This window comes from Hibiscus syriacus, unplaced genomic scaffold (assembly GCF_006381635.1).
Source record: "Hibiscus syriacus cultivar Baekdansim isolate YM2019G1 unplaced genomic scaffold, ASM638163v2 tig00116962_pilon, whole genome shotgun sequence".
In the NCBI taxonomy this organism is placed as follows: domain Eukaryota; kingdom Viridiplantae; phylum Streptophyta; class Magnoliopsida; order Malvales; family Malvaceae; genus Hibiscus; species Hibiscus syriacus.
Window position 1 is genome coordinate 2,250,052 of NW_024063488.1, and position 24,271 is coordinate 2,274,322.

The window sequence follows — 24,271 nt, forward strand, 5'->3', positions numbered from 1 at the left end:
AAAACTACACGATTGGTCCTTATATTTACAGTTCGTTCGATTTTGATCACCAATTCAAAAAAAATATCCTAATCTTTTACGTTAATGATTTAATAAATTTTAATCACTGTTAACCTCTAAGATCCTGAGCCAAATTTAATTGGTGTCTGGAGTCTGGGTTACATAGAGAGAAATCTCAAGGAATGGATGTCTCGAGTCCGGGTTACATAATGTATCTTTTTACTGGTTTTATGGGAACACATTAAATAATTTATTTTGATATCTTAAACACAGTCATCTGTAATATTTATCTGAACTGAAAACTCATTGTATGTTACTACCTGAAATATTGATAGGATCTCCGCTCAGCATAAAAATTTGTAGATGTCTGAACCAATAATAAAATATATGTTTATCTGTATCTGTACGTTCTTCAGCATCATCTGATAGTTCTGTATTATTGAGCTTTTCAAAACTCAGTCTGTTACACATAAAAGAGAAATCTCAAACTCATTTTTATGATTTTAATAATTTTTTCTGATTTCATAAAATCTTTCTTCTTTTTAATGTCTAAAATCTAGTGAGTCACAAACCCATTTTTTCCTTTTAGAGATAGAGTTAAGATTTTAATATATTCTGGACTTGTTTGTAATTTTTTCCACTTTTTGTTGCGGATCTTGGCTGGGTTCTGAAATTAAAGATATGGTGATTTGATGGAATTCAGCCTTGAGATTTGGAAGGTATTAAAAAAAAACTTATATATGGTTAGTAGATTATACATTTCGGGTGAGAAATGTCTTTCCGTAGCATAGTTCGGGATGTGAGGGATAGATTCGGGAGCTTATCTAGTTGGAGTTTTGATGCTAGACTCATAGGGCATCAGAGAGGAAAATCTTATGGTTCTTCACATGATGAGCCTCTCGTAATTCAGAACAGCAGTTGGGCTAATCTCCCTCCAGAGCTGCTCATTGATGTGATCAAAAGGTTGGAAGAGAGTGAGATCACGTAGCTGGCTCGAAAGAACCTTGTTGCATGTGCTGCAGTTTGTCGATAATGGAGAGTCATCTGCAAAGACATCGTTAAGAATCCTGGATTCTGTGGGAAGCTTACTTTCCCGGTGTATCTAAAGCAGGTTGGATACCGGACATGGATCAATCTTTTTTCTGGTTTGAGTTCATCTTGAAAACAACTTCAATTATATGCCTTTGCATTTATACTCTATCGCTCGAGACCGCAACTCTAATTCTCTTGTTCGATTTCTCAGCCCGGGCCATGTGATGGAACTTTCCAGTGTTCCATTAAGAGGGATAAATCGAAATTGACATATCACCTCTTTCTGTATGTTAGCCCTGGTAAGAGTGATTCTCTGCAACCATTCTTAAATTATGTTGCCTTTGTAAATAGAGATATTAGATAGTACTGATTTTATTGTTGTTCTATAAGACAATCCCTAAAAGCATTTATATTTACTGTCATTTACCAAAAAAGGGTAGCACTTTTCAATTTCGTATCATAGTGAAGCACTATTACAGTCAAGAGATCGAGTGATTAATTCTTTGTCTCGTAACACAATAGATGTTTAAGTGCATCTTCTATCGGTTTTTGATTTCTCATTCTTGTTCCTGCTAAACTTACACCTAGGTCTTGTCATATCGTATTTCTTTTGAAGCTCTGCTAGTTGAAAACGGGAGATTTCTCCTTTCTGCAAAAAGGACGCGCAGAACTACGTCCACCGAGTATATAATTTCTTTGAATGCGGACAACATTTCAAGATCGAGCAATAGTTACATTGGAAAGCTGAGGTATGAATTTGAAAGGGAATTGTGACATTTTAATGCTAATATTGCCCTTCCATTCTGAAAGAATAGTGTTAGAAACTTGAAGCATCAGCATTATACTTCTCCTACCGTAGATCTCAACCCGCTTCTTATGAGCCAATATTAAACTTTTTACTCCGAAAGTAGGTAGGATTCGTTTCTATAAACAGACTGGCGTCAAAAGCTAAAGACCCTTTCTTGTTGGTTTAGTTCTAGATGAATGTGCTTATTAGCATTTTTTCCGACTCCTGTTTTAGATTGGTGTCCATGGTCGACATGTCCCTTCCGTGAATTTCTTTCTTTGAATTTAGAAGCTAGCTTTTAGAAAGATTCTCTATAAGTTGCAGAAATTTCCATGCTTATGGAATAATATTTGTAACTACGTTTTTCTTTTTGGATTTCAGATCAAACTTTCTTGGCACAAAGTTCATAACATACGACACCCAGAATGCCTATGCTGCTTCTCAAGTTCCTCCAACCAGCCGATCAAGTCGAAGGTTTCCCACAAAGTCCCCACTGGCAGCTACAACATAGCTCAAATTAGTTATGAACTAAATGTTCTAGGCGCCTGAGGCCCGCGAAGGATGCATTGCGTCATGCATTCTATCCCTTTCGCAGCTCTTGATGCAGACGGTTCTGTCCCTGGCCAGCCGGAGCTTCTCCGCCACCCTTTAGATGACTCATTCAGAAGCATCACTTCTCTTGATCATTCAGTTGATTTCAGCAGCTCTAGATTTCCAGAAATCGGTGTATTACGGGACGACGAAGATGACAGGAAAACAAAACCCTTGATCCTGAAAAACAAGCTCCCTAGATGGCGCGATCAACTGCTGTGTTGGTGCCTGAATTTCCGAGGGCGAGTAACCGTTGCATCAGTTAAGAACTCCCAGTTAATCGCGGCTACACCGCAACCAGCAGCAGCCAGTGCACCCACCCCATCTCAGCACGCGCCACCCGATAATGATAAGATAATCCTACAGTTTGCCAAGGTTGGGAAAGATATGTTCACTATGGACTACCGGAATCCCCTATCTGCATTTCAGGCTTTTGCAATCTGCCTGAGAAGCGTTGACATGAAATTGGCTTGTAAATAGAATGAAAACAAAATTAAAAAAAATGATAATTGATGGGTTTCTCAGGGCAAATTCCCCGAGATAATGTTCTCAAACTTTTTATTTCACGAGATAATGTTCTCGCCATATTATTTGCTGAGATAGGGTGAATTCTACAGTGCAGCCGTAGGTCTCCATGGCATCCGGGCTTGGAGGTCGCCATGGCATCCGAGCGACCTGTATGGGGTTTGCATGCGCCATGAACGTGGATGGATAGGTCGCCATGGCATCCCAGTGACATGGTAGGTCGCCAGGGCATCCGAGCGACATGCATGCTTTGCATGCACAACACTTCGCATGGGATAGGTCGCCAACGTTCATGGCTGCTGCTCGCCTCTGCACGACTATCCCCACCCGCTGCGCCCCTGCTCCCATGCAGCGTGAATTCAGCTGCATTATTGCTGCATTATTACAGCCCTTATTGTTGCATTATTGCAGCCCTTATTGATGCATTATTGCAGTCGTTCAACTCACGTGAATGACAATTTGAGGGTGATATAATTGAAGCAGACGGAATGGGTGGTTGTATTATATATTAGATGGGTTAATGAGTAAAACATAAAAGAAATAAAGGGAGAAGAGAGCAAGGGAAAAGAGGAAGAAGAAGAAAGGGAGAGCACAACATCGAGGTAAGTTTTTTAATTAATTAAATTAGTTTATTATTTTAAATTATTAGTTTGTTAGTTTATGGTTTAAGGTAAAACAAAATTTTAGTTAATTAGTTAGTTAGTTTAAGGTAAAAAAAATTAGTTAATTAGTTTGTTAGTTTAAGTTATATTATTGTTAGTTTAAGTTATATGATTCATAAATATAAAATTATTTAATTAGTTTGTTTGATAGTTATATATTAAAAAAATAATTCTATCAAACAAACTAATTAATTAGTGTGTTAGTTATTCTAATATTTAATTAGTTTGTAGTTAGTTAAATAGTTAAGTTATATTTTGGTTGTTGAATTTATATTATATAAAAATTTAGTTAAATAGTTTATTAGTAGTTTAAGTTTTATTATAATAAAAAATAGTTTATTAGTTTAAGTTATATAAAAGAATAATTATTTAAATTAGTTTAATATTATAAATTATTAGTTAATTAGTTTATTATTATAAATTAGGGTAAAACAAAAAATTAGTTAATTAATTTGTTAGTTTAAGTTATATTATTGTTAGTTTAAGTTATATCATATAGAAATAAAAAATTATTTAATTAGTATGTCTGATAGTTACATATTAATAAAAATAATTTGTTAATTTGTTAGTAGTTAGTTATATATAAAAAAATATGTAATTAGTTTGTGTTAGTTATATAGTTAAGTTATATTTGTTTGTTGAATTTATATTATATAAAAAATTTAGTTAATTAGTTTTTTAGTAGTAAATTATAAGTTATTATATTAATTTTTTTTGTTGTGTTGTAAATTAGTTAGTTAGTTAGTTACTTAACATTAGATTATATTAAATGATTTTTTAAATATTGTTGTTTAATTTTTTTTTACAGATTCATTCGAATGACTGACCAAATTCTACTGTTGAGACTTAACAATGAACATATTTCAAGTTATTTGGGAATAATGGTGAATAAAATATTTGTTTAATAAATTATTATTAATAAATATTTGAATATTATTTTATGATTGTGATAATTATTTTGTATTATTTAATTGCAGGAGGACTAGCAGCGAGTCCTTTGTCATCGGCTACATAAAGTGCCCAAGCCACGCCGATTGATAGAAGAAAACCTGCAAGAGGCTGGATTTTGGTATGTAACATTTGTGTGAGATTACAAGTTGACCTTAGGTTTGATCAGTGCGTTGATTGAACGTTGAAGACCAGAAACACACACGTTTCATTTGCCGTGTGGCGAATGTACGATTACTCTAGAGGATGTGGCAATGCAACTCGGGGTCCAAACTAATGGGATGTCGGTGGTAATGACACATGAGTTTACTAACGTGGCACAACTTTGCAGTTTGTTTCTTGGGAAAACGCCCGTACCACCAGAGTGTAAAGGGTGACGTGTGAGGTTGTCATGGTTGAAGAATGAATTTCAGCTTCAACCAAATAGTACGAAGCACGAAATTATATATGCAACACGAGCATATATATTGCAATTGATTTCCTAAATTTTGATGCTGGATAAATCTGATAGTTATGTTCAGACTCAGTATCTTCTCTTTTAAGAAATTTTAAGACTAGTAGGCAATATAGCTGGGGATCGGCGATATTGGCGTTCTTGTATCGTGAGATGTGCAAGGCGTCATTAGTTGTGAATGATAATAATACATAAAAAATCGGTGGATGTCTGCTGCTGCTACAATCATGGGCTTGGCATAGACTTCTGTTTTTGACACCGATTAGTCGGACTGCGGTTGACTTTCCACTTGCCGGAAGGTAATATGAATTCTCTATTTTAATACAAAATATTAATTATAAATTTATTTATTTTGATTAAAATTATTGAACAAAATGACCATATTTTTGTTTGATTGATACATAGATGGAGGCATAAAATTGAAGGCACGGGGTTGGTGCACAACAACATTAAAGAGTTCAGGCTGAAGATCGATATTAAGGCAAAAAATGTGGTATGTATAATATGTTATTATTATTTATTATTTAAATTAACTATATTATTTGATTTAAATCAATTTTATTATTAATTTAATTGTACAGTTTAATTGGAGACTATACATGAATGAAGAAATTTTGGCGTTGGTGCCGCACGATGTTTTTTATGGGTTCAATATTGGTATGCTGTTACACCATTGATCAATTTTTCTTTTGTTGAGATCCAGTTTGGTGATAGAGTGCTGAGGCAATTTCACTTCCACCAACCTATTCCACGGAGTCCATGGGATCATGACCTCCTCCAAAACTTAGATGGTCGTCATCAGGTGAATTGGGTTGAGACGAATGACCACCTGCACATATTTGATGGTCGCCACAAAGAAAAGGTGAATTGGGTTGAGAAGCATGCAACCTACATTAATGCTTGGAACAATAGGGCTTCATTCATGCCAATTCTTGACGACATTCAAGACGACGACTTTAATTTTGAGACTTCGGCTTACTTTGCTTATTTTTGGGATAATGGAAAGCCGTTCTTGACAACAATGGTAGAGATGCGACATTTTTTGAGGTTTAAGAAAAGATTTGGTAAAGTTGAATACTCTCTACCGAGTGGGAGTGGGAGTTCATCACAACAACCTGAAGCGGAAATTATCGATGTGGATAATAGCGCACCACAACCGTTCGACGATGTGGGATCGTTACATCACGCATTTAATGATTCTACTGTCCCGACATACATACCAAAATTTATAACTCATTGTACGATGTATCCCAATCTCCATACGTCAGCTTCATTACCTTCATCTTCGCATTCCACACCTTGTCATATTTTACTTGATATCCAAATTGGCTTCGAATAGATGCAGCTAACACTGAACAAGATATCCTTGGATCATTTTCAACCATCGCCTTCACGTATTCGCATATTACATCGGAGTCCAATAGTCGGTGGTCTTGTTCGATGGAGTTTTGCAAACATGTGTGCGTACCATTGTACCTCGTGATGACCCAAGCATCGCGCCTTTGATTTTTCAACACTCTAATCTTCCACTTGCACTCTGGGCCATATTTTACACACTTTGCATATAGTGTTTTTTGGTTGGACTCTGTAACATGGACATCAACATGATATTTGATGCAGTACTCTTTAATCGCTAGCGTAGCTTCATTTTTTCCTTTGAATTGTACCCCAACTAAAAATTCACCAGAATTATCAAATGATTCAGCCATTTGGTACGGAGGTAAATGTGGCATGTCTAGGAATTCAGGTGCCCTCATCGCATCATAGTCTATCTCGTACATGTGAGGAGTAGCTTCATACGGTGTCAGAACTTCATCAATTGCACCTCCACCGAAAATATTTTCATCGTCGCCCTAAACGGGTTCTTCGGTTTCTTCATCTTCGCCTGAATCATCATGAATTTCTCCCTATCGATTTTCAGTATCAATATCAACAACCAATTCCGTTATGTTTCTCGTCTCATACTCTGCTGCTGCAAATGTCCCTTCGACTTCATTTTCACTTTCCAATAGTGTCATAAAACTGTTTGGGAACCTGTATGTCGGCTCCTCAAACTCACTATCGAAAGCCATTTCAGATGGATTTTGAGTCATACCTCTTGATGACCTAGAAATATCACATATGTTACGCACATCAACAAATAATTCAATAATTGCTATATTGGTTGACTCATGTAATCCAACCATGGTTCCAATATCATCATCTTCTTCAAGTGGAACCGCAACATATCTGATTGGGTTGGGGCATATCATAAACCTATACCTCAAACCATCAACTGCAGCTCGAATTTTTCTTTCTATCTTATGCTTCATTTCTATAAATGTGATGTCTTTTTTGAACATCATATTTATTATTATTTTAGACTGAAAAACAACTCTGATCTCATTTTCCATAATCTGTCCATTATAATGGACAATCGTGAAAAAGTTGTTGCTCATTTTCTCTACAAATAAAAAATAAATAAATTTAGATTAAAAAATTAGATAAGATAATTTCATAAATCATTAAATAATTAAATATAATGTAATATACTATTATATTAATGATCAAATAAAATTTGTTATTTAATTTGATTAATTGATTACTAATATTACTAATAATGATTTAATAATTATTATTAATCTAATGATTTGATATTTAATTATTTAATAATAATATGATTTAGTTATGATTACTAATAATTATTTATTATAAATATTAATGGTTTAGGTTTGATACTAATTATTTAATAATGATTACTAATAATAATGATTAGTTTGAAAATATTTTTTAATTTTTTAAATATTAAACAAATTTGTTAGGCAAAACTGTCGAGATAATGTTTTCGAAAGAATTATTTCACGAGATAATGCGTTGGTCGGATTATTTCATTCAATTAATTTTTACTCCTTACTAATTTACATATATAATATAAATTAAACAAAATATTTTTTAAACAACACTAAATATTTTTAAACACAATATTTTTTTAAACGGGAATTATTTCGCACAAATTAGTTTATATAATCTAATATAAACTTACCAACTAACTAATTTACAGATACACAACAACAAAAAATGGACAACAAAAAATAATAAATTACCCGCGTATTGATGCCTTCTTCCTTTCCTTTCTTTTCCTTTCTTGTTTCTTTCTTCGAATCAATCTGTATGTGGGTAAATGTTGTGGAATAATGCATTGTACGTGTAAACAAAATATTTCTTTAAACAACAATAAATTAAACAAATTAATTTTATATAATATTATATATATTATAATATAATTTAAACTAATAAACTATTTCTTTATTATAATATAACTTAGTTAAAATAACAAACTAATTAAGCACTAATTAATTTTTTTATAATATAACTTCAACTTCAACAAACAACCTAATAGATGTTTAAAGACACTAACAAATTAATTAATTTTTTTTACATTTAATAACTTAAACTAAGAAACTAATTAACTAGTTTTTTATATAATATAATATATAACTTAAACTAACAAACTAATAATTTATACTAACAAACTAATTAACTAAATTTTAGTTTTACCCTAAACTAACAAACTAATAATTTCATATAATAAACTAAATTAAACAATAAAAAGTTACCTCACGAACAATGTTTGAGCCTTTATCTTCTTTTCTTCTTCTTCATTTCTTTTCTCTTGGCAAAATTTCTATATGTTCTTTTTCTTTTGCTTCTACCCTAAACCCCCATATCCTTTATATAAAGCCAATGAGCATTGGAGAGCGTCATTAAATTTGACCGTTGAAGCAAATAATATTAAGCGTTGAATCGTGTAATTATTGAGTGTTGAAAGGCTGCAATTCAAAAACAATATTTGTTGCATTTAGCAGCTAAATTAACGTTGCAATAATGCAACTATGGTTGCAGGAATCTCCCAGCTATGGCATGCAACGCATGCATGAGGGAGCAGAGGGAGCAGAGTAACGTGCATGGCAGCCTACCACGTCGCCGGGACTGCATGTCGACCTACCCCAAGAACATTTAACATGCATGAGCCATGCACAGCTCCCACATGCATGCATAGCTCGTGGCCTACGGCCTGCGTGCATGGCGGCCTACACAATCCAACTTCTTGGTCGCCCGGATGCCATGGCGACCTACAATGTCGCTGGGATGCCCTGGCGACCTAACCATTCATGTGCATGGCGCATGCAAACCCCATACAGGTCACTCGGATACCATGGCGACCTCCAAGCTCGCCCGGATGCCATGGCGACCTACGGCTGTACTGTATAATTCACCTTATCTCAACAAATAATATGGCGAGAGCATTATTTCGTGAAATAAAAAGTTCGAGAATATTATCTCGGGGAATTTTCTGACCTAATTGATATGACATTCATGATTAAATAATGATTAAGTAATAATGAAATTGTAATAATGATTTAATCATTAATAATGATTTATTTTGTAACAAATAACAAATGAGTTTACAAGTGTGGACTACTCGAATTTAAATGTATACATAGTCGAATTTATTAATGATTTCTAAATATTTAATGATTTGATACTAATGATTTATTAATGATTTAGTAATCAAGTTTGCGATTGAGATTCGAACGTTAACCATTTAATTTTTAGCAAATAACACATAGGATTTTTTTTAATAATTATATGATTTAGTAATAATTTGATAATAATGATTTTAATATTTAATGTACGGATTATTTAGTAATGATTTGATAATAATCATTATAATAATGATTTAGTAATAATCATTATAATAATGATTTGATAATAATGATAATAATGACTTAGTAATTATTATTAATAATGATTTATTATTAATATTTAATTATTTGATACTAATGATTTACTAATGATTACTAGTAATGAAATTATTTCACGAGATTTGATACTAAAAATCATTATAAATATGTCGAATTTGTTAAAGTTAAAAAAGCTAGTCTAATTTCAATATTTAATTTGTAACAAATAATAAACAAGTTTACAATTCTTGCCGATGTCGGGGTGTTGTTGAATGATAATGTAGGGCAGACGTCTGATGCGTTGTGGCCGTTGCGGTTGCTCAGGAGTATGGTACACATCCTCCTCATTCATTGGGGGCATTTGAAATGCCATTCCACCAGTTTGCGATTCCATCCCACTTGCAAACGTTGACTGTCAAATACTGGTATTTGACATCATAGATGTCATGTGTTCAAAGTCATACGTCGACGCAAACATGGGAGAGTAGATGGGTGCCTCGGGCTGTACAAACTCTGGTATGTATGCCGGGACAGTAGAATCATCAAATGCGTGATGCAACGATCCCACATCGTCGAACGGTTGTGGTGCGCTATTATCCACATCGGTCATTTCCGCTTCAGGTTGTTGAGATGAACTCCCACTCCCACTCGGTAGAGAGTATTCAGCTTTACCAAATCTTTTCTTAAACCTAAAAAAATGTCGCCTCTCTACCATTGTTGTCAAGAACGACTTTCCATTATCCCAAAAATAAGCAAGGTAAGCCAAAGTCTCAAAATTAAAGTCGTTGTCTTGAATGTCGTCAAGAGTTGGCATAAATAAAGCCATATTGTTCCCAGCATTAATGTAGGTTGCATGTTTCTCAACCCAATTCACATTTTCTTTGTGGCGACCATTAAATCTGTGCAGGTGGTCATGCGTCTCAACCTAATTCACCTGATGACGACCATTTAAGTTTTGGAGGAGGTCATGATCCAATGGACTCAGTGGAATAGGTTGGTGGAAGTGGAATTGCCTCAACACTCTATCACCAAATTGGATCTCAACAAAAGAAAAATTGATCAATGGTGTAACAACACACCAATATTGAAACCCATCTAAAACATCGTGCGGTACCAACGCCAAAATTTCTTCATTCATGTATAGTCTCCAATTAAACTGTACAATTAAATTAATAATAAAATTGATTTAAATCAAATAATATAGTTAATTTAAATAATAAATAATAATAACATATTATACATACCTCTTTTTTGGCTTTAATGTCGATCTTCAGCCTGAACTCTTTAATGTTGTTGTGCACCAACCCCGTGCCTTCAATTTTATGCCTCCATCTGTATATCAATCAAAACAAAAATATGGTCATTTTGTTCAATAATTTTAATCAAAATAAATAAATTTATAATTAATATTTTATATTAAAATAGAGAATTCATATTACCTTCCGGCAAGTGGAAAGTCAACCGCAGTCCGACTAATCGGTGTCAAAAACGGAAGTCTATGCCAAGCTCATGATTGTAGCAGCATCAGACATCCACCGATTTTTGATGTATTATTATCATTCACGACTAATGATTCCTTGCACATCTCACGATACAAGAATGCCAATATCGTCGATCCCTAGCTATATTGCCTACTATTCTCAAAATTTCTTAAAAAAAAGAAGATATTGAGTGTGAACATAACTACCGGATTTATTCGGCATCAAAATTCCGCCAATCAATTGCAATATATATGCTTGTGTTGCATATATAATTTCGTGCTCCGTACTATTTGGTTGAAACTGAAATTCATTCTTCAACCATGACAACCTCACACGCCACCCTTTACACTCTGGTGGTACGGGCGTTTTCCCAAGAAACAAACTGTAAAGTTGTGCCACATTAGTAAACTCATGTGTCATTACCACCGGCATTCCATTAGTTTGGACCCCGAGTTGCATTGCCACATCCTCCAAAGTAATCGTACATTCATCACACGACAAATGAAACGTGTGCGTTTCTGGTCTCTAACGTTCAATCAACACACTGATCAAACATGGGACCACCTTGTAATCTCGCACAAATGTTACATACCAAAATTCAGCCTCTTACAGGTTTTTTCTATCAATCGGTGTGGCTTAGACACTTTATGTAGCCGATGACGAATGACTCGCTGCTCGTCTTCCTACAATTAAATAATTCAAAAAAATTATCACAATCATAAAATAATATTCAAATATTTATTAATAATAATTTATTAAACAAATATTTTATTCACCATTATTCCCAAATGACTTAAAATATGTTCATTGTCAAGTCTCAACAGTGGAATTTGGTCAGCCATTCGAATGAATCTATAAAAAAAATTAAACAACAATATTTAAAAAATCATTTAATATAATCTAATGTTAAGTAACTAACTAACTAACTAACTAACTATCTAATTTACAACACAACAAAAAAAAATTAATATAATAACTCATAATTTACTACTAAAAAACTAATTAACAAAATTTTTTATATAATATAAATTCAACAAACAAATATAACTTAACTATTTAACTAACACAAACTAATTACATATTTTTTTATATATAACTAACGACTAACAAATTACAAATTATTTTTATTAATATGTAACTATCAAACATACTAATTAAATAATTTTTTATTTCTATATGATATAACTTAAACTAACAATAATATAACTTAAACTAACAAATTCATTAACCATTTTTTTGTTTTACCCTAATTTATAATAATAAACTAATAAACTAATAATTTATAATAATAAACTAATTTAAATAATTATTCTTTTATATAACTTAAACTAATAAGCTATTTTTTATTATAATAAAACTTAAACTACTAATAAACTACTTAACTAAATTTTTTATATGATATAAATTCAACAACCAAAATATAACTTAACTATTTAACTAACTACAAACTAATTAAATATTAGACTAACTAATACACTAATTAATTATTTTTTAATATATAACTATCAAACAAACTAATTAAATAATTTTATATTTATGTATCATATAACTTAAACTAACAATAATATAACTTAAACTAACAAACTAATTAACTAAATTTTTTTTTACCTTAAACTAACTAACTAATTAACTAAAATTTTGTTTTACCTTAAACCATAAACTAACAAACTAATAATTTAAAATAATAAACTAATTTAATTAATTAAAAAACTTACCTCGATGTTGTGCTCTCCCTTTCTTCGTCTTTCTCTTTTCCTTGCTCTCTTCTCCCTTTCTTTCTTTTATGTTTCACTCATTAACCCATCCAATATATAATACAACCACCCATCCCGTCTGCTTCAATTATATCACCCTCAATTTGTCATTCACGTGAGCTGAACGATTGCAATAATGCAACAATAAGGGCTGCAATAATGCAACAATAAGTGTTGTAATAATGCAGCTGAATTCACGCTGCATGGGAGCAGGGGCGCAGCGGGAGGGGGCAGTCGTGCAGAGGCGAGCAGTAGCTGTGAACGTTGGCAACCTATCCCATGCGAAGTGTTGTGCATGCAAAGCATGCATATCTCTGGAATGCCCTGGCTACCTACCATGTCGCTGGGATGCCATGGCGACCTACAATGTCGCTGGGATGCCCTGGCGACCTATCCATCCACGTGCATGGCGCATGCAAACCCCATACAGGTCGCTCGGATGCCATGTCGACCTCCAAGCTCGCCCGGATGCCATGACAACCTACGACTGCACTATAGAATTCACCCTATCTCAGCAAATAATATGACGAGAGCATTATATCGTGAAATAAAAAGTTTAAGAACATTATCTCGGGGAATTTGCAAACCTCAATTGCTAGCTTTTATGTAAACCAAATAAAATACCATGCCTTGTACGAGTATTTGAATCTACTTATCTCAGTGGTTAAAGAAAATGTTATTGTTCATAGAAGTAATGAGTTCGATCACCAGTGATTGTAAAGGTGATCGAACATTCATTATCAAATGTTTGAGAGTACTTAAAATCTTTACTACTTTGTATCACTTTTAGCTTAATAAAAAAAAGTTTATTAACTAATTTACAATCAAAATTTAATTCTATTGTTAATTTTTGAAATTATTAATTTGCCTTGATGGTAAAAGAGAATGTTATTCTCTTTAAAAGTTTTGGGTTCGAGTAAGTACATCTATATGATATTTGTACGTAGGAGTGAGTGTTCGATCGAGTTGAGTCAAAAAAATAATTACAATTAATAGATCATATAATTTTAATCAAAATTAATTATTATAATATATAAATAAATAAATAGAATGAAAATTAAATCTTACTCGTACTTGAATACAAAACCCTAAGGAGGAGCCATTATAAGTGGTAGTATCTATTCTAATTTCTAAATATTCTCAACCATTTTATAAGGAACGATCAAATACCCTACAATCTCTGATGCTCAAGTTTAGGACATCTAAAAATAATAAGCATTTCTTTAACCACAAAGATAACTTAATTCATGTCAAATTAAAATATTATTATGATTAAATAACAATAAGGAAAGATATAATGTGACCACCTCATTTCTTAACACATTATTAATATAAATTTTCCTTTTACATATAAGATTGATTTGTTCTTTATATTTATTTAAAATTTTGAAATAAAACATTTATTATCATATAAAATTTACTTATATAAAAGAGTGTATATTATAATAATCCATATACATCTCAATTTGTGGGCTGAATTCAGGTATCATCGAAATTATTTTTGGTCTAGTTTGAATATTATAGTACCCGTCGAAAGTAACCAGAAATACAGTGTGTTTTCAAAAAGTCACTGGGAACACAATATACCATCAAAAAATCACTGAAAATACAGTACGTCTTCAGCTTTGTTCAAACTTACCCAATACATCTTCAACTTTATTCAACGACATAAAAATGAGGAAGACAGATTGTTTTCGTGGCGTATATGGTGCCTTTGTAATTTATTGACTTCCGGCTTTATGTTGGTGCCTTTGTAATTTATTGACTTCCGGCTTTATGTTGTTGCCTTTGTAATTTATTTGTTTATTTTTCCAAGTTCCCCAGTGCGTCTAAATAGATTATTTAAATAATTTATGATTGCCTTTGTAATTTATGGAAGTCAGTAATTTAGACGCATTGTGTTCAACGGCATATGATCAACATAAAGCTGCGTCGGGTCCGGTTCAATTCCAAGTTTTACGGATAACTTGAAAGGCTGAGTATCCCAAAAGGCCCAAACCAAACAACTGAATGTGGTGCGTACTACGCACCTGTTACATGCTAAACCCTAAATCAAGCTCCCGTTTGTTTTATACTCTTTTCTTCCTCAGGGAAAGAGGGTGCGTAACTTGGAATTTTCTTCAACTATCTCAAAAGTACTCTTATTTTCTTTTCCATCATCGCCTAGTAAAATATATCTTATTTGATTTGATGCGGATGAATTTTTTCTTTTTATATTCTTTTTATCGACAACCATGGAATTTTTCTTGATCTTTAGATCTAGGGTTTCGGGTTTTAATAGATTTCGTTTTTCCTCTTTTCTTTTGTTCTAAATGAGAGATTTTATCTCTTTTGTTTTTCATTTTTAACATTTCTTTGTCTGTTTAGTGTTTTGCAAATTTACTGACTTCCAGCTTTATGTTGTCGCCTTTGTAATTTATTTGTTAGGTAATCTCCGAAGTTCGTCGCTGTTAAGTTATTAATTCATTTGCAATGTAAGTTTTATTTGCACCTCCTGCGTTTTACTTGTTAAATATGTATGTTTGCATTTGTTTGATCATATGCTTGCAAGTGGAGTGAGTTTGATGATATATTTTGTTTTGGGTTTTTTTTTGTTAAACGTTCTCTCTCTATTGGTTTCTTGATCTGTGCATGAAGCTTGTATATATGGATACGTTTGTGATTGAAGTAGGGTGTTGGGTATTGGGGGTTGTTTGTATGGAGCAACATTGGTCACTGCAACAGATTGAGCAATCTTAATGATTTTGGATTTTCTGATTAAATGTTTTTCGTATGGTATCGAATTGGAATTCGATAAGCTGTTTTGTTTTTCTCTAATCTAACTGGCTAGATAAGTAGTGAGAGAGCATAGAATAAGAAGTTCTCCGGGAAAGACTGGGAAAAGAAATTAGTTACAGTGCTCAAACATTATAATAGTTATCTTTATAATCTTAGCAGTAGCCACCAAGGTCAATTATCAGGAAATCTCAGTTATATTCTGAAAGTAGTAGTTGCTTATAATTCTTTCAATGTTTCACTCGGTTGTAGTCCATAGCTGCTTCCTAGTTTCATTCTTTTTGAATCCTTAAAACTAATATTGTTATTTTCCTGAAATTTGTGACTCCTTTCAATGCCATGCCCGTATCTAAGTTATTTGTCATTTAAAAATATTTTTTAGGGCAGATGAGGAACCTATTGATCAGAAGAAGTATATTGAAGAGGGTTGCAAACCTAAATGTGTGAAACAGCTTCGTTCTTACGAGGTTTGTTATATAAATTAGTTGTTTTGCAAACTGAGCAGGGTTGATTGAATCCTTTTTACCTGTCTTTCAATTGTGAGTTCGATAATTGCTGTTACAAGTATTAATTCGTATTAATTCGTGCGTGTTGTTTTTTACTTTTCCTCAAATTCTACCCCATTTGCTTTTTTCACCCTGAACTCCATTTCTGCAGAAATTTTATGTTTTTTTTGCGTAAATGCATCAGTTGGGGAGAATCCTATAAAACATGCATATTTACTCCTTTTTTTATTTCTTATATTTTAATCCTCCTTCCTACATTTTTCATATGTTTTCTTGACATTTTGTGGCTATATGGAAAAAAGCTTTATCAAAGGGAAATTAAAGGAAGAAGAGTATGCCTTGTCAACACTTGGTGATGCTTTGGCAGAACAAAAGAAAATTGATGATTCTCCACAGTGTCAATTTCATGCTCTTTCCTCTTTGAAAACCCCATTTTAACTTCAAGAAAAGCTTGAAGGCAGAACTAGTTATTAGGATATATATACATATAAAGTCTTTGGAAAACACGAGTTGTTTTCTTCTTTGGAGTCAGGTCCAACTTGATATTTCATAGGGTTTGCCAGTGTTCGAGTAGTGATCTTGATTTATCTTTCCTTATTAAACTTAATAACCGTTTGCAAATGCCAAATTTATAATTAGACATGCTGTCCTATGAGCATTCTGTTTTCTTGTCCTAAAGATTTGCTATTCTTAGAACAATCTCCTGCTACTCTCTGAATCGTGCAACAACTTATATAAGTTACTGGCTTCCTGCAGGCATGTGTTAAGAGAATCGAAGGTGACGAAAGTGGTCACAAGCATTGCACTGGTCAATATTTTGACTACTGGTCCTGTGTCGATAAATGTGTAAGTATTTTACCATACTTTCATTCTTCATTTAGTTTATATTTGTGCTTTGTCCTGATACCAGGTTGGTGGAATGCAGGTCGCACTGACACTATTCTCGAAACTGAAATAATTGAGGGCCAATTCTGTTTTACATTAGCATCATGTCCTGCTGTTTTGAGTTCAAAAGCCAGTTGATTGTTTCCTAAACTATTAATATCCTTATATCCTGTCGTGTGGCGAATTTGAGAACTGGTAACATTTTTGTGGTGTTATTGTGAAAACTTTTGATCATTTACAATAAATTTGGTTGCATGTTGGACATGCCTATGATGCCTATTGACGGCAGGGTTGGAACGTGGAAATGCCATAACTGATGGCATATTGTCAAATAATATGATGGAATTATTCTTTTAAGATACAAGTTTTGTAACTACTTAAAATAATGAATTTCGTTGCATGAAAAAACATATGATGGCATATTATGAAATGTCTATTCTAAATCCTCGGAACATTAAGCATTCTTCTTGTAACAGTCAATGATTCATGTATCTCAATTCCTAGTATTGACTAATTAGATTTACATTATTGTTTTCTTACACTAATATGTAGAAATAAATCAAATGTTCCTAGAGAAAACTGCTACAATCATCAACCTACATAAGAATTCGAAATACTAACCATCCCTGACAATGATAAGGGAACTGCTCCTGGTATCATAATGGGGCACTACTACCAAACGAGCTTCCTAGATTCAGATGAGAAGCTTGTTCAAGGGATATTTTAATTGTTTTGCTTTGAGATGATTTGTATACGTCCATGCATTCCTCAAGGTCAGCTTCACATGTCAAAAGAACAGACAAGTTGTCGTCGTCCAAGTACTTGAAGTCAATTCTGCTGACATCTTTGATACTGAAACGCCTAGCAATTTCTTGTTGCAGATCCCTGAAACCCCAACTCGGTTGCAAGCTAAACCGTATCTTATCTTCTCTAAACATAGCTTTTACTTTTATGGCACCCCTGGTTCGTAAATTCTGGCCCAAGAGAGGGAAAGTCTCGACGGTAGGCATCTCACCGAATTTTTTATGATTTTGGGATATTGCGAGAAGCTTCGGCTCCTCTTGGTTCAAGGCATGCAATTCAGCATCATTGAAAGCCCTCTTTAGCGCTCTACCGGGGTTTTCCAACGGCAAACCATCTGCACTACACAAGGCATTGATACCAGTATTAAGCTGTTTCATGCTTCTGTAACAACAGGTACATGAACCAGAGCTCCGGCTGCATGAAGATGGAGACTTTGGAGGAGCAGCTCCTTGGCTGAACATGCCACTCTTGGGTTGAGGTTCTGATGGCTTTGATTGGTTACTGATTCTTGATGATGGACCCTTGCTGGAAAAGTTCGGTGAGCTCAGTTCGGGGAAGCTCGGGTAGAATGATCCAATTTGAATGGAACCCTCAGCACCTTGGACCGAATCAATTATGAGCTGAAGTTTTCTTAAGGAATGGCCTACCTTCTTTATTTTTTGAGAAGGCCATCGATTGATCCCATGTTGCATGCATATCCTTTTGAGTGTAGTAGGGCACACTGCAATAAAATTAACTTGGTAAGCGACTGTCAGATATCTGGGTACTTTTATACATGTGTAGGAAGACAAATAGATGGAAATGATAAAGCACGGATGCCAATGATGTTTATACTATCACTACAAAATGAGTCATGGTGACACACACGTCGGAGATTAAAATTTTAAGGGAGAAACCAGGCAGAAAAGGTTATAATATCAGTCCTGCGATTTTCGCCCGACCCCTAAGAGAATCCCGGGAGCACCTAGGAGAAGGAGAACACAATCCTTAGATCGTTTGGCCTACCGTCATGCGGTGACAGGTTGGTGCTTGTGGGGATCAAACCTGTGTCCTTTAGCCTCAATGATATTTTTCGTGCACCCACACCAACTCGGGATGAACCATACAACGGTAAGCCAAATGATTTAAGGATCGTGTTCTCCCTCTCCAAGGCGTTACGGACTCTCTTAGTGATACATGCACCAGAGTCCATAATACATGCTTCTTTGGACTAATGTTTCTACTCGAACCTATTAGAAGAACAAAGTCTCGAAGATTCAAAGCATATCTATTCGGTAAGCATAATGTGAATGAATTATTAAACTATTCTAATTTTGCTCCCTTTAATGTTTCAGATTCGAGATCGAATCTTTTTGAAGAAAGGGAGGATGATACATGCATCACAAGGCTCACATCAAAGGAAGAACTAATAACTCTTCCAAATGATCCACTCGTCCAAGCTTTGGAAAAGAAGATCAGAACAGTAGCAGACTTGATATGACTTTTTGAATGGGATCCTGATCTTATTTGGTCAACATATCTTCTGGAGATACAACCGTCTGTCTCTTATCTTTCCAACGGTTCTTGAATCGTATCAATCCGATATCGGAAACTCAAGATATGACCATTTTACTGAAGACGGTGCATGCAGAAAATCCTATACGGGATTAATACGGGATTTTGTAAATATTACGAATTTTCAATATTTTTATTGATTATTTGTAATATAACTTAATATATGATGATGCATTATCTTTTAGGATTAGATTTATTATTTTATTAGGAATTAAGGTTGGGTTAAAATATTATCTTTAGTTATTATTATTTTATTAGGAATTAGAGTTAAGACATGTTTAGTTTATTATTATTTTATTCATTAGTTATTTAGGACCTTTAGAACTCAGCCCCTATATAAAGGAGGTTTCATTCTACTTTGTAAATCAGATTTCTTTGATCAATAATACAACAAGAGTTTGTTTTTACAAGTGCTGATTGCCTTGTGCCTTCGAAGCTTCTTCTCATGGAGTTCTTTCAAGTTCTTGTGAGGAAGATTAATCTTCACACTCCAATTTACCTTTTCATCGCGACTAGGAGGGTTGGTTAGAGCCATATTATCGTGTTTGCCTTTTCATTGCGACTAGGAGGGCTCGATAGGACATTATCCATCGATTTTCCACATCCATCCACGCCATCAATCATCTTTACCGTTCACTTTCATAAGGGAGATCTTTGATTTCTTGGTTATTTTCTCTATTCTTAATTCCTTTATCTTTTGTTTATCTTATTCTAATCTTGTTTCTTTTCTTGTTTCTAGCACTAAAAGAAACCCTAAAGAATCCTAGCTATTGTCGCCACCTTCCTCATTCATTCCTTATTGTTCTTCATCGAGTCTAGAGCTTTTCTAGGTTTGATTCTTCAACAAGAGCAACGTTCATCAGTCCGCCACCGCTTCCCTAGCAATTGATAGGGAAGCGGTGGCGGACTGATGAACGTTGCTCTTGTTGAAGAATCAAACCTAGAAAAGCTCTAGACTCGATGAAGAACAATAAGGAATGAATGAGGAAGGTGGCGACAATAGCTAGGATTCTTTAGGGTTTCTTTTAGTGCTAGAAACAAGAAAAGAAACAAGATTAGAATAAGATAAACAAAAGATAAAGGAATTAAGAATAGAGAAAATAACCAAGAAATCAAAAATCTCCCTTATAAAAGTGAACGGTAAAGATGATTGATGGCGTGGATGGATGTGGAAAATCGATGGATAATGTCCTATCGAGCCCTCCTAGTCGAAATGAAAAGGCAAACACGATAATATGACTCTAACCAATCCTCCTAGTCACGATGAAAAGGTAAATTGGAGTGTGAAGATTAATCTCCCTCACAAGAACTTGAAAGAACTCTAGGAGAAGAAGCTTCGAAGGCACAAGACAATCAGCACTTGCAAAAACAAACTCTTGTTGTATTATTGATCAAAGAAATCTAATTTACAAAGTAGAATGAAGCCTCCTTTATATAGGGGCTGAGTTCTAAAGGTCCTAAATAACTAATGAATAAAATAATAATAAACTAAACATGTCTTAACTCTAATTCCTAATAAAATAATAATAACTAAAGATAATATTTTAACCCAACCTTAATTCCTAATAAAATAATAAATCTAATCCTAAAAGATAATGCATCATCATATATTAAGTTATATTACAAATAATCAATAAAAATATTGAAAATTCGTAATATTTACAAAATCCCGTATTAATCCCGTATAGGATTTTCTGCATGCACCGTCTTCAGTAAAATGACCATATCTTGAGTTCCCGATATCGGATTGATACGATTCAAGAACCGTTGGAAATATAAGAGACAGACGGTTGTATCTCCAGAAGATATGTTGACCAAATAAGATCAGGATCCCATTCAAAAAGTCGTATCAAGTCTGCTACTGTTCTGATCTTCTTTTCCAAAGCTTGGACGAGTGGATCATTTGAAAGAGTTATTACTTCTTCCTTTGATGTGAGCCTTGTGATGCATGTATCACTTAGTGGTCAGGAGCCAACATTATAGGGCTAGAAAGGCACACAGACGTTCTGAGCAAATAATACCTTTTCTGTTGTTGAGGAATCTGAGGAAATAACAGGAAGATCCCTCACTAAACAGTAGTTACTTTGATGAATTATATAACGTTTAGTTGAACATAAAAGGGAAATTACTTATAATCATAATGGAATTTTCCTTACCACCAATACTCTTAGCAGCATCTTTAAGACTCCCTGCAAAGTGCTGCCGAAGAACCTGCAAGCTGATTGTCTTCTCCATCTTGGTCCGTCTCTTCTCATCTGCTTTTTTAGGGGCTAAAATGTGACGTCCACCAGATGAGGAGGTATCACCACCACCTCCCTCAACACTTGCTTTGCTTCCAGCATTTTGATGGAGGAGCCCAAAATCTGAAAGTAGCGGCTGCTTATTATATAACTCTATCGGAATGTCTTCCCAACTGTTTGTCACTTTGAACTCTTCTTTTGGTTCTTCTTTTTGATATTCACATGAGACATAAACACCTTTACCCTTCTGCTGGGCCTCCATCATGTGGGCGATCCACGATGACTCCTCTGGAAAGTTATCGTTTGGAGAAGAAATGGTAGGTTTAGTTTCTTCTTTGTCCGATATCCCATCGGAAGCGACTGCCATTTCCCTAACTGGCAGTATCACTTCCACCTCGAGCTCCTTGTCCATAGCAACATGCAAACTCTGGAAAGCCTGTTGCATAAAACTGGACAATGAGTTCAGCATATGCTGCTGTGATTCATTTTCATGGCAATCGTTTGGCAAGAATAACTCCAAAAATAATCCGACCAATCCAGTAAAAATGCTTTGTAGCGGAATAGCTAACGCCCCACGCAGTCCAAACATCCTAGCATGGTGTGGGAGGGGATAGTTTGTCTTACCGATGGCAGTTATATCAGTTGCAAAACATTGTTTTTTTGATGTGAATGCTCTGCCAACTATTCCTTGTCCTCTGAACAGGTGGTGCTCGGAGCACGCCTCAAGGAAGCCTGAGAATCCGTCATCAGCCACGAAGCAAGCAGTATCCAGGGTGGAAACACAGATAATAGTTCTCGTCTGAATGCCGGCATCTGCTTTTACCTTGATTGAGGCACGGGGCCCATGTCAGAGCCAAAGGCAATTTATAGTTTTATACATCTTGCAGACAGATCTTAGAACCTCAGCTATCTCAGGCAATTCAGCTTGATACAACTCATTGCAAGCCTGTGCATCACTGAGGACTTCTTGTGTCTCAGAAATGAGTAATTAAATTTTGAAACATTGAAACTATAGTTTTAAGATACCATTCTTCTACGGTTTTACCTCAACATTGGGAGGACTGAAGTTGTGTGAGCTCCTTAGATCAACAGCCTGCACATCGATACAAGTTATTTAGAATGTAATTCAATAAAGAAGATGCTACTATGGTTCCCATCTAAGACATGACTAATGTATATAAACAAATACAAACACATCTCATGCAGGAAGCAACATAGAACGATAAGTAGAAGCAGAAACACTAGAGACCTCGAGAGCTTTGGGGATGTATTCCAGTTCCGGGCGATAATTGATCTTTTGAGTAGTTGTGACAATCTCAACAACACCCAAGCAATGTCCACTTGCTCGTTCGAAAACCAGAAGTGCGAGAGATCCACCAGCATTGTACTCGAGTGGGAAACTAATACGCAGATACTCATCACTTCTGAAGAAACGAACATCAGGCGTCCAATCGGGCAACTTCCCCAAAAACACACGGCCAGGCAGCCCAACAGCTTCCTTTGAGTCCTCCTCAGCAGGGAAGTTGTAGGACTTGGAGACATGTCTAAAAATTCTGAGACTCTTGCAGTTTGTATTAACAGAGTAGGGCTGGCCTTTGGTAGTAAGAACATGCTTGCCTTCCCTTTTAACAGGACCCAGATTTGTATAAGAACATCCCTTTCTTTAGTAGATTCCTTCAAATATGTTATAGCCTGCATTAGCCTGAGTTTCACAGATGAAAAACCAGATTCTTCTTTAGGCTCTATCCACCATCTGTTGCTCAAATCAGTGCCTTCAACTATAAAGCTTCCATCTCGTGATAGAGATGAAGCAACAGCCGAGTTTTGGGATTGGTTTTTAGAAAGATTGTCAGTATAAGAAGAGGGAGAAAACTGTATATCAGATGTCCAAGACTCCTGGTCTAGCCATCATCCTTCAAACAAGAGTTGATCCATAAAATCCAAGTCCATTGCAGCATCAGAGAAGTTCCCCAAGGTAAAATCCATGTCCAAAAGGCTTGGGATTTCGGTTCAACCAGAGCCTATATTACATCCGAATTGCAAACAATATCAAAGTAAAGATAAACAAAAAGACTAGAGGCTTTGTTGTATGTATGCAAATTCTAAGCCTCGCTGTTAACATAAATCTAAAAGAAAGAACAGAAAAGAAAATTTAGGAAGAAGAAGAAAAGAAAAAGAAAGCGACTCACTTTACTAAGAGTCTTCGAGGAAAAAAAAACCTTTTTGGAACTTTGGGTTTCTGTATGGTAATCTAAATATATCAAATGTGAAATGTGTGGCTCTTCTTGATGAATATACCCTTTTGTTTTCCTTTCTCACAAGATCCCAACCACATAAAAGGAGAAAATATATTGCAACTCAATTATTTTATCATCATCACTTTCTGTTGGTCTCTCTGCTGATGATATTATAAAGACAGTTTGTTAAGAGTCAGATTTTTTGGTAGTGTTAAAAGTCAGATTTTTCGGTGCATTAATATACCGAATGGTACAGTGGTCAAAAGCAGATGATTTTGTTGAAAATTTGGTAAGGGAAAATTATCAAATTTA

General features: G+C 34.5%; 1 protein-coding gene and 2 pseudogenes across 1 annotated transcript; 2 read left to right on the top strand and 1 right to left on the bottom strand.

Moving 5' to 3' along the window:
• Positions 1 to 772: 772 nt before the first annotated feature.
• LOC120190382 lies at positions 773 to 2,890 on the top strand (annotated as a pseudogene).
• Positions 2,891 to 15,054: 12,164 nt separating this feature from the next.
• Positions 15,055 to 17,392, top strand: LOC120190042 (cytochrome b-c1 complex subunit 6-like). Its single transcript, XM_039193169.1, has 5 exons — positions 15,055 to 15,093; positions 15,386 to 15,432; positions 16,116 to 16,200; positions 16,996 to 17,085; positions 17,165 to 17,392. Coding segments are annotated over exons 2-5 (210 nt in total). The 5' UTR covers positions 15,055 to 15,093; positions 15,386 to 15,430; the 3' UTR covers positions 17,198 to 17,392.
• A 271-nt stretch (positions 17,393 to 17,663) lies between these two features.
• Positions 17,664 to 23,708, bottom strand: LOC120190184 (annotated as a pseudogene).
• Positions 23,709 to 24,271: the final 563 nt, after the last annotated feature.

Bases quoted from the DNA above. Each gene is read 5' to 3' on its own strand.
- LOC120190042 (XM_039193169.1), top strand. The intron at 16,201-16,995 runs GTTTGTTATATA...GGCTTCCTGCAG, and splicing joins AACAGCTTCGTTCTTACGAG to GCATGTGTTAAGAGAATCGA. The intron at 17,086-17,164 runs GTAAGTATTTTA...GGTGGAATGCAG, and splicing joins GGTCCTGTGTCGATAAATGT to GTCGCACTGACACTATTCTC.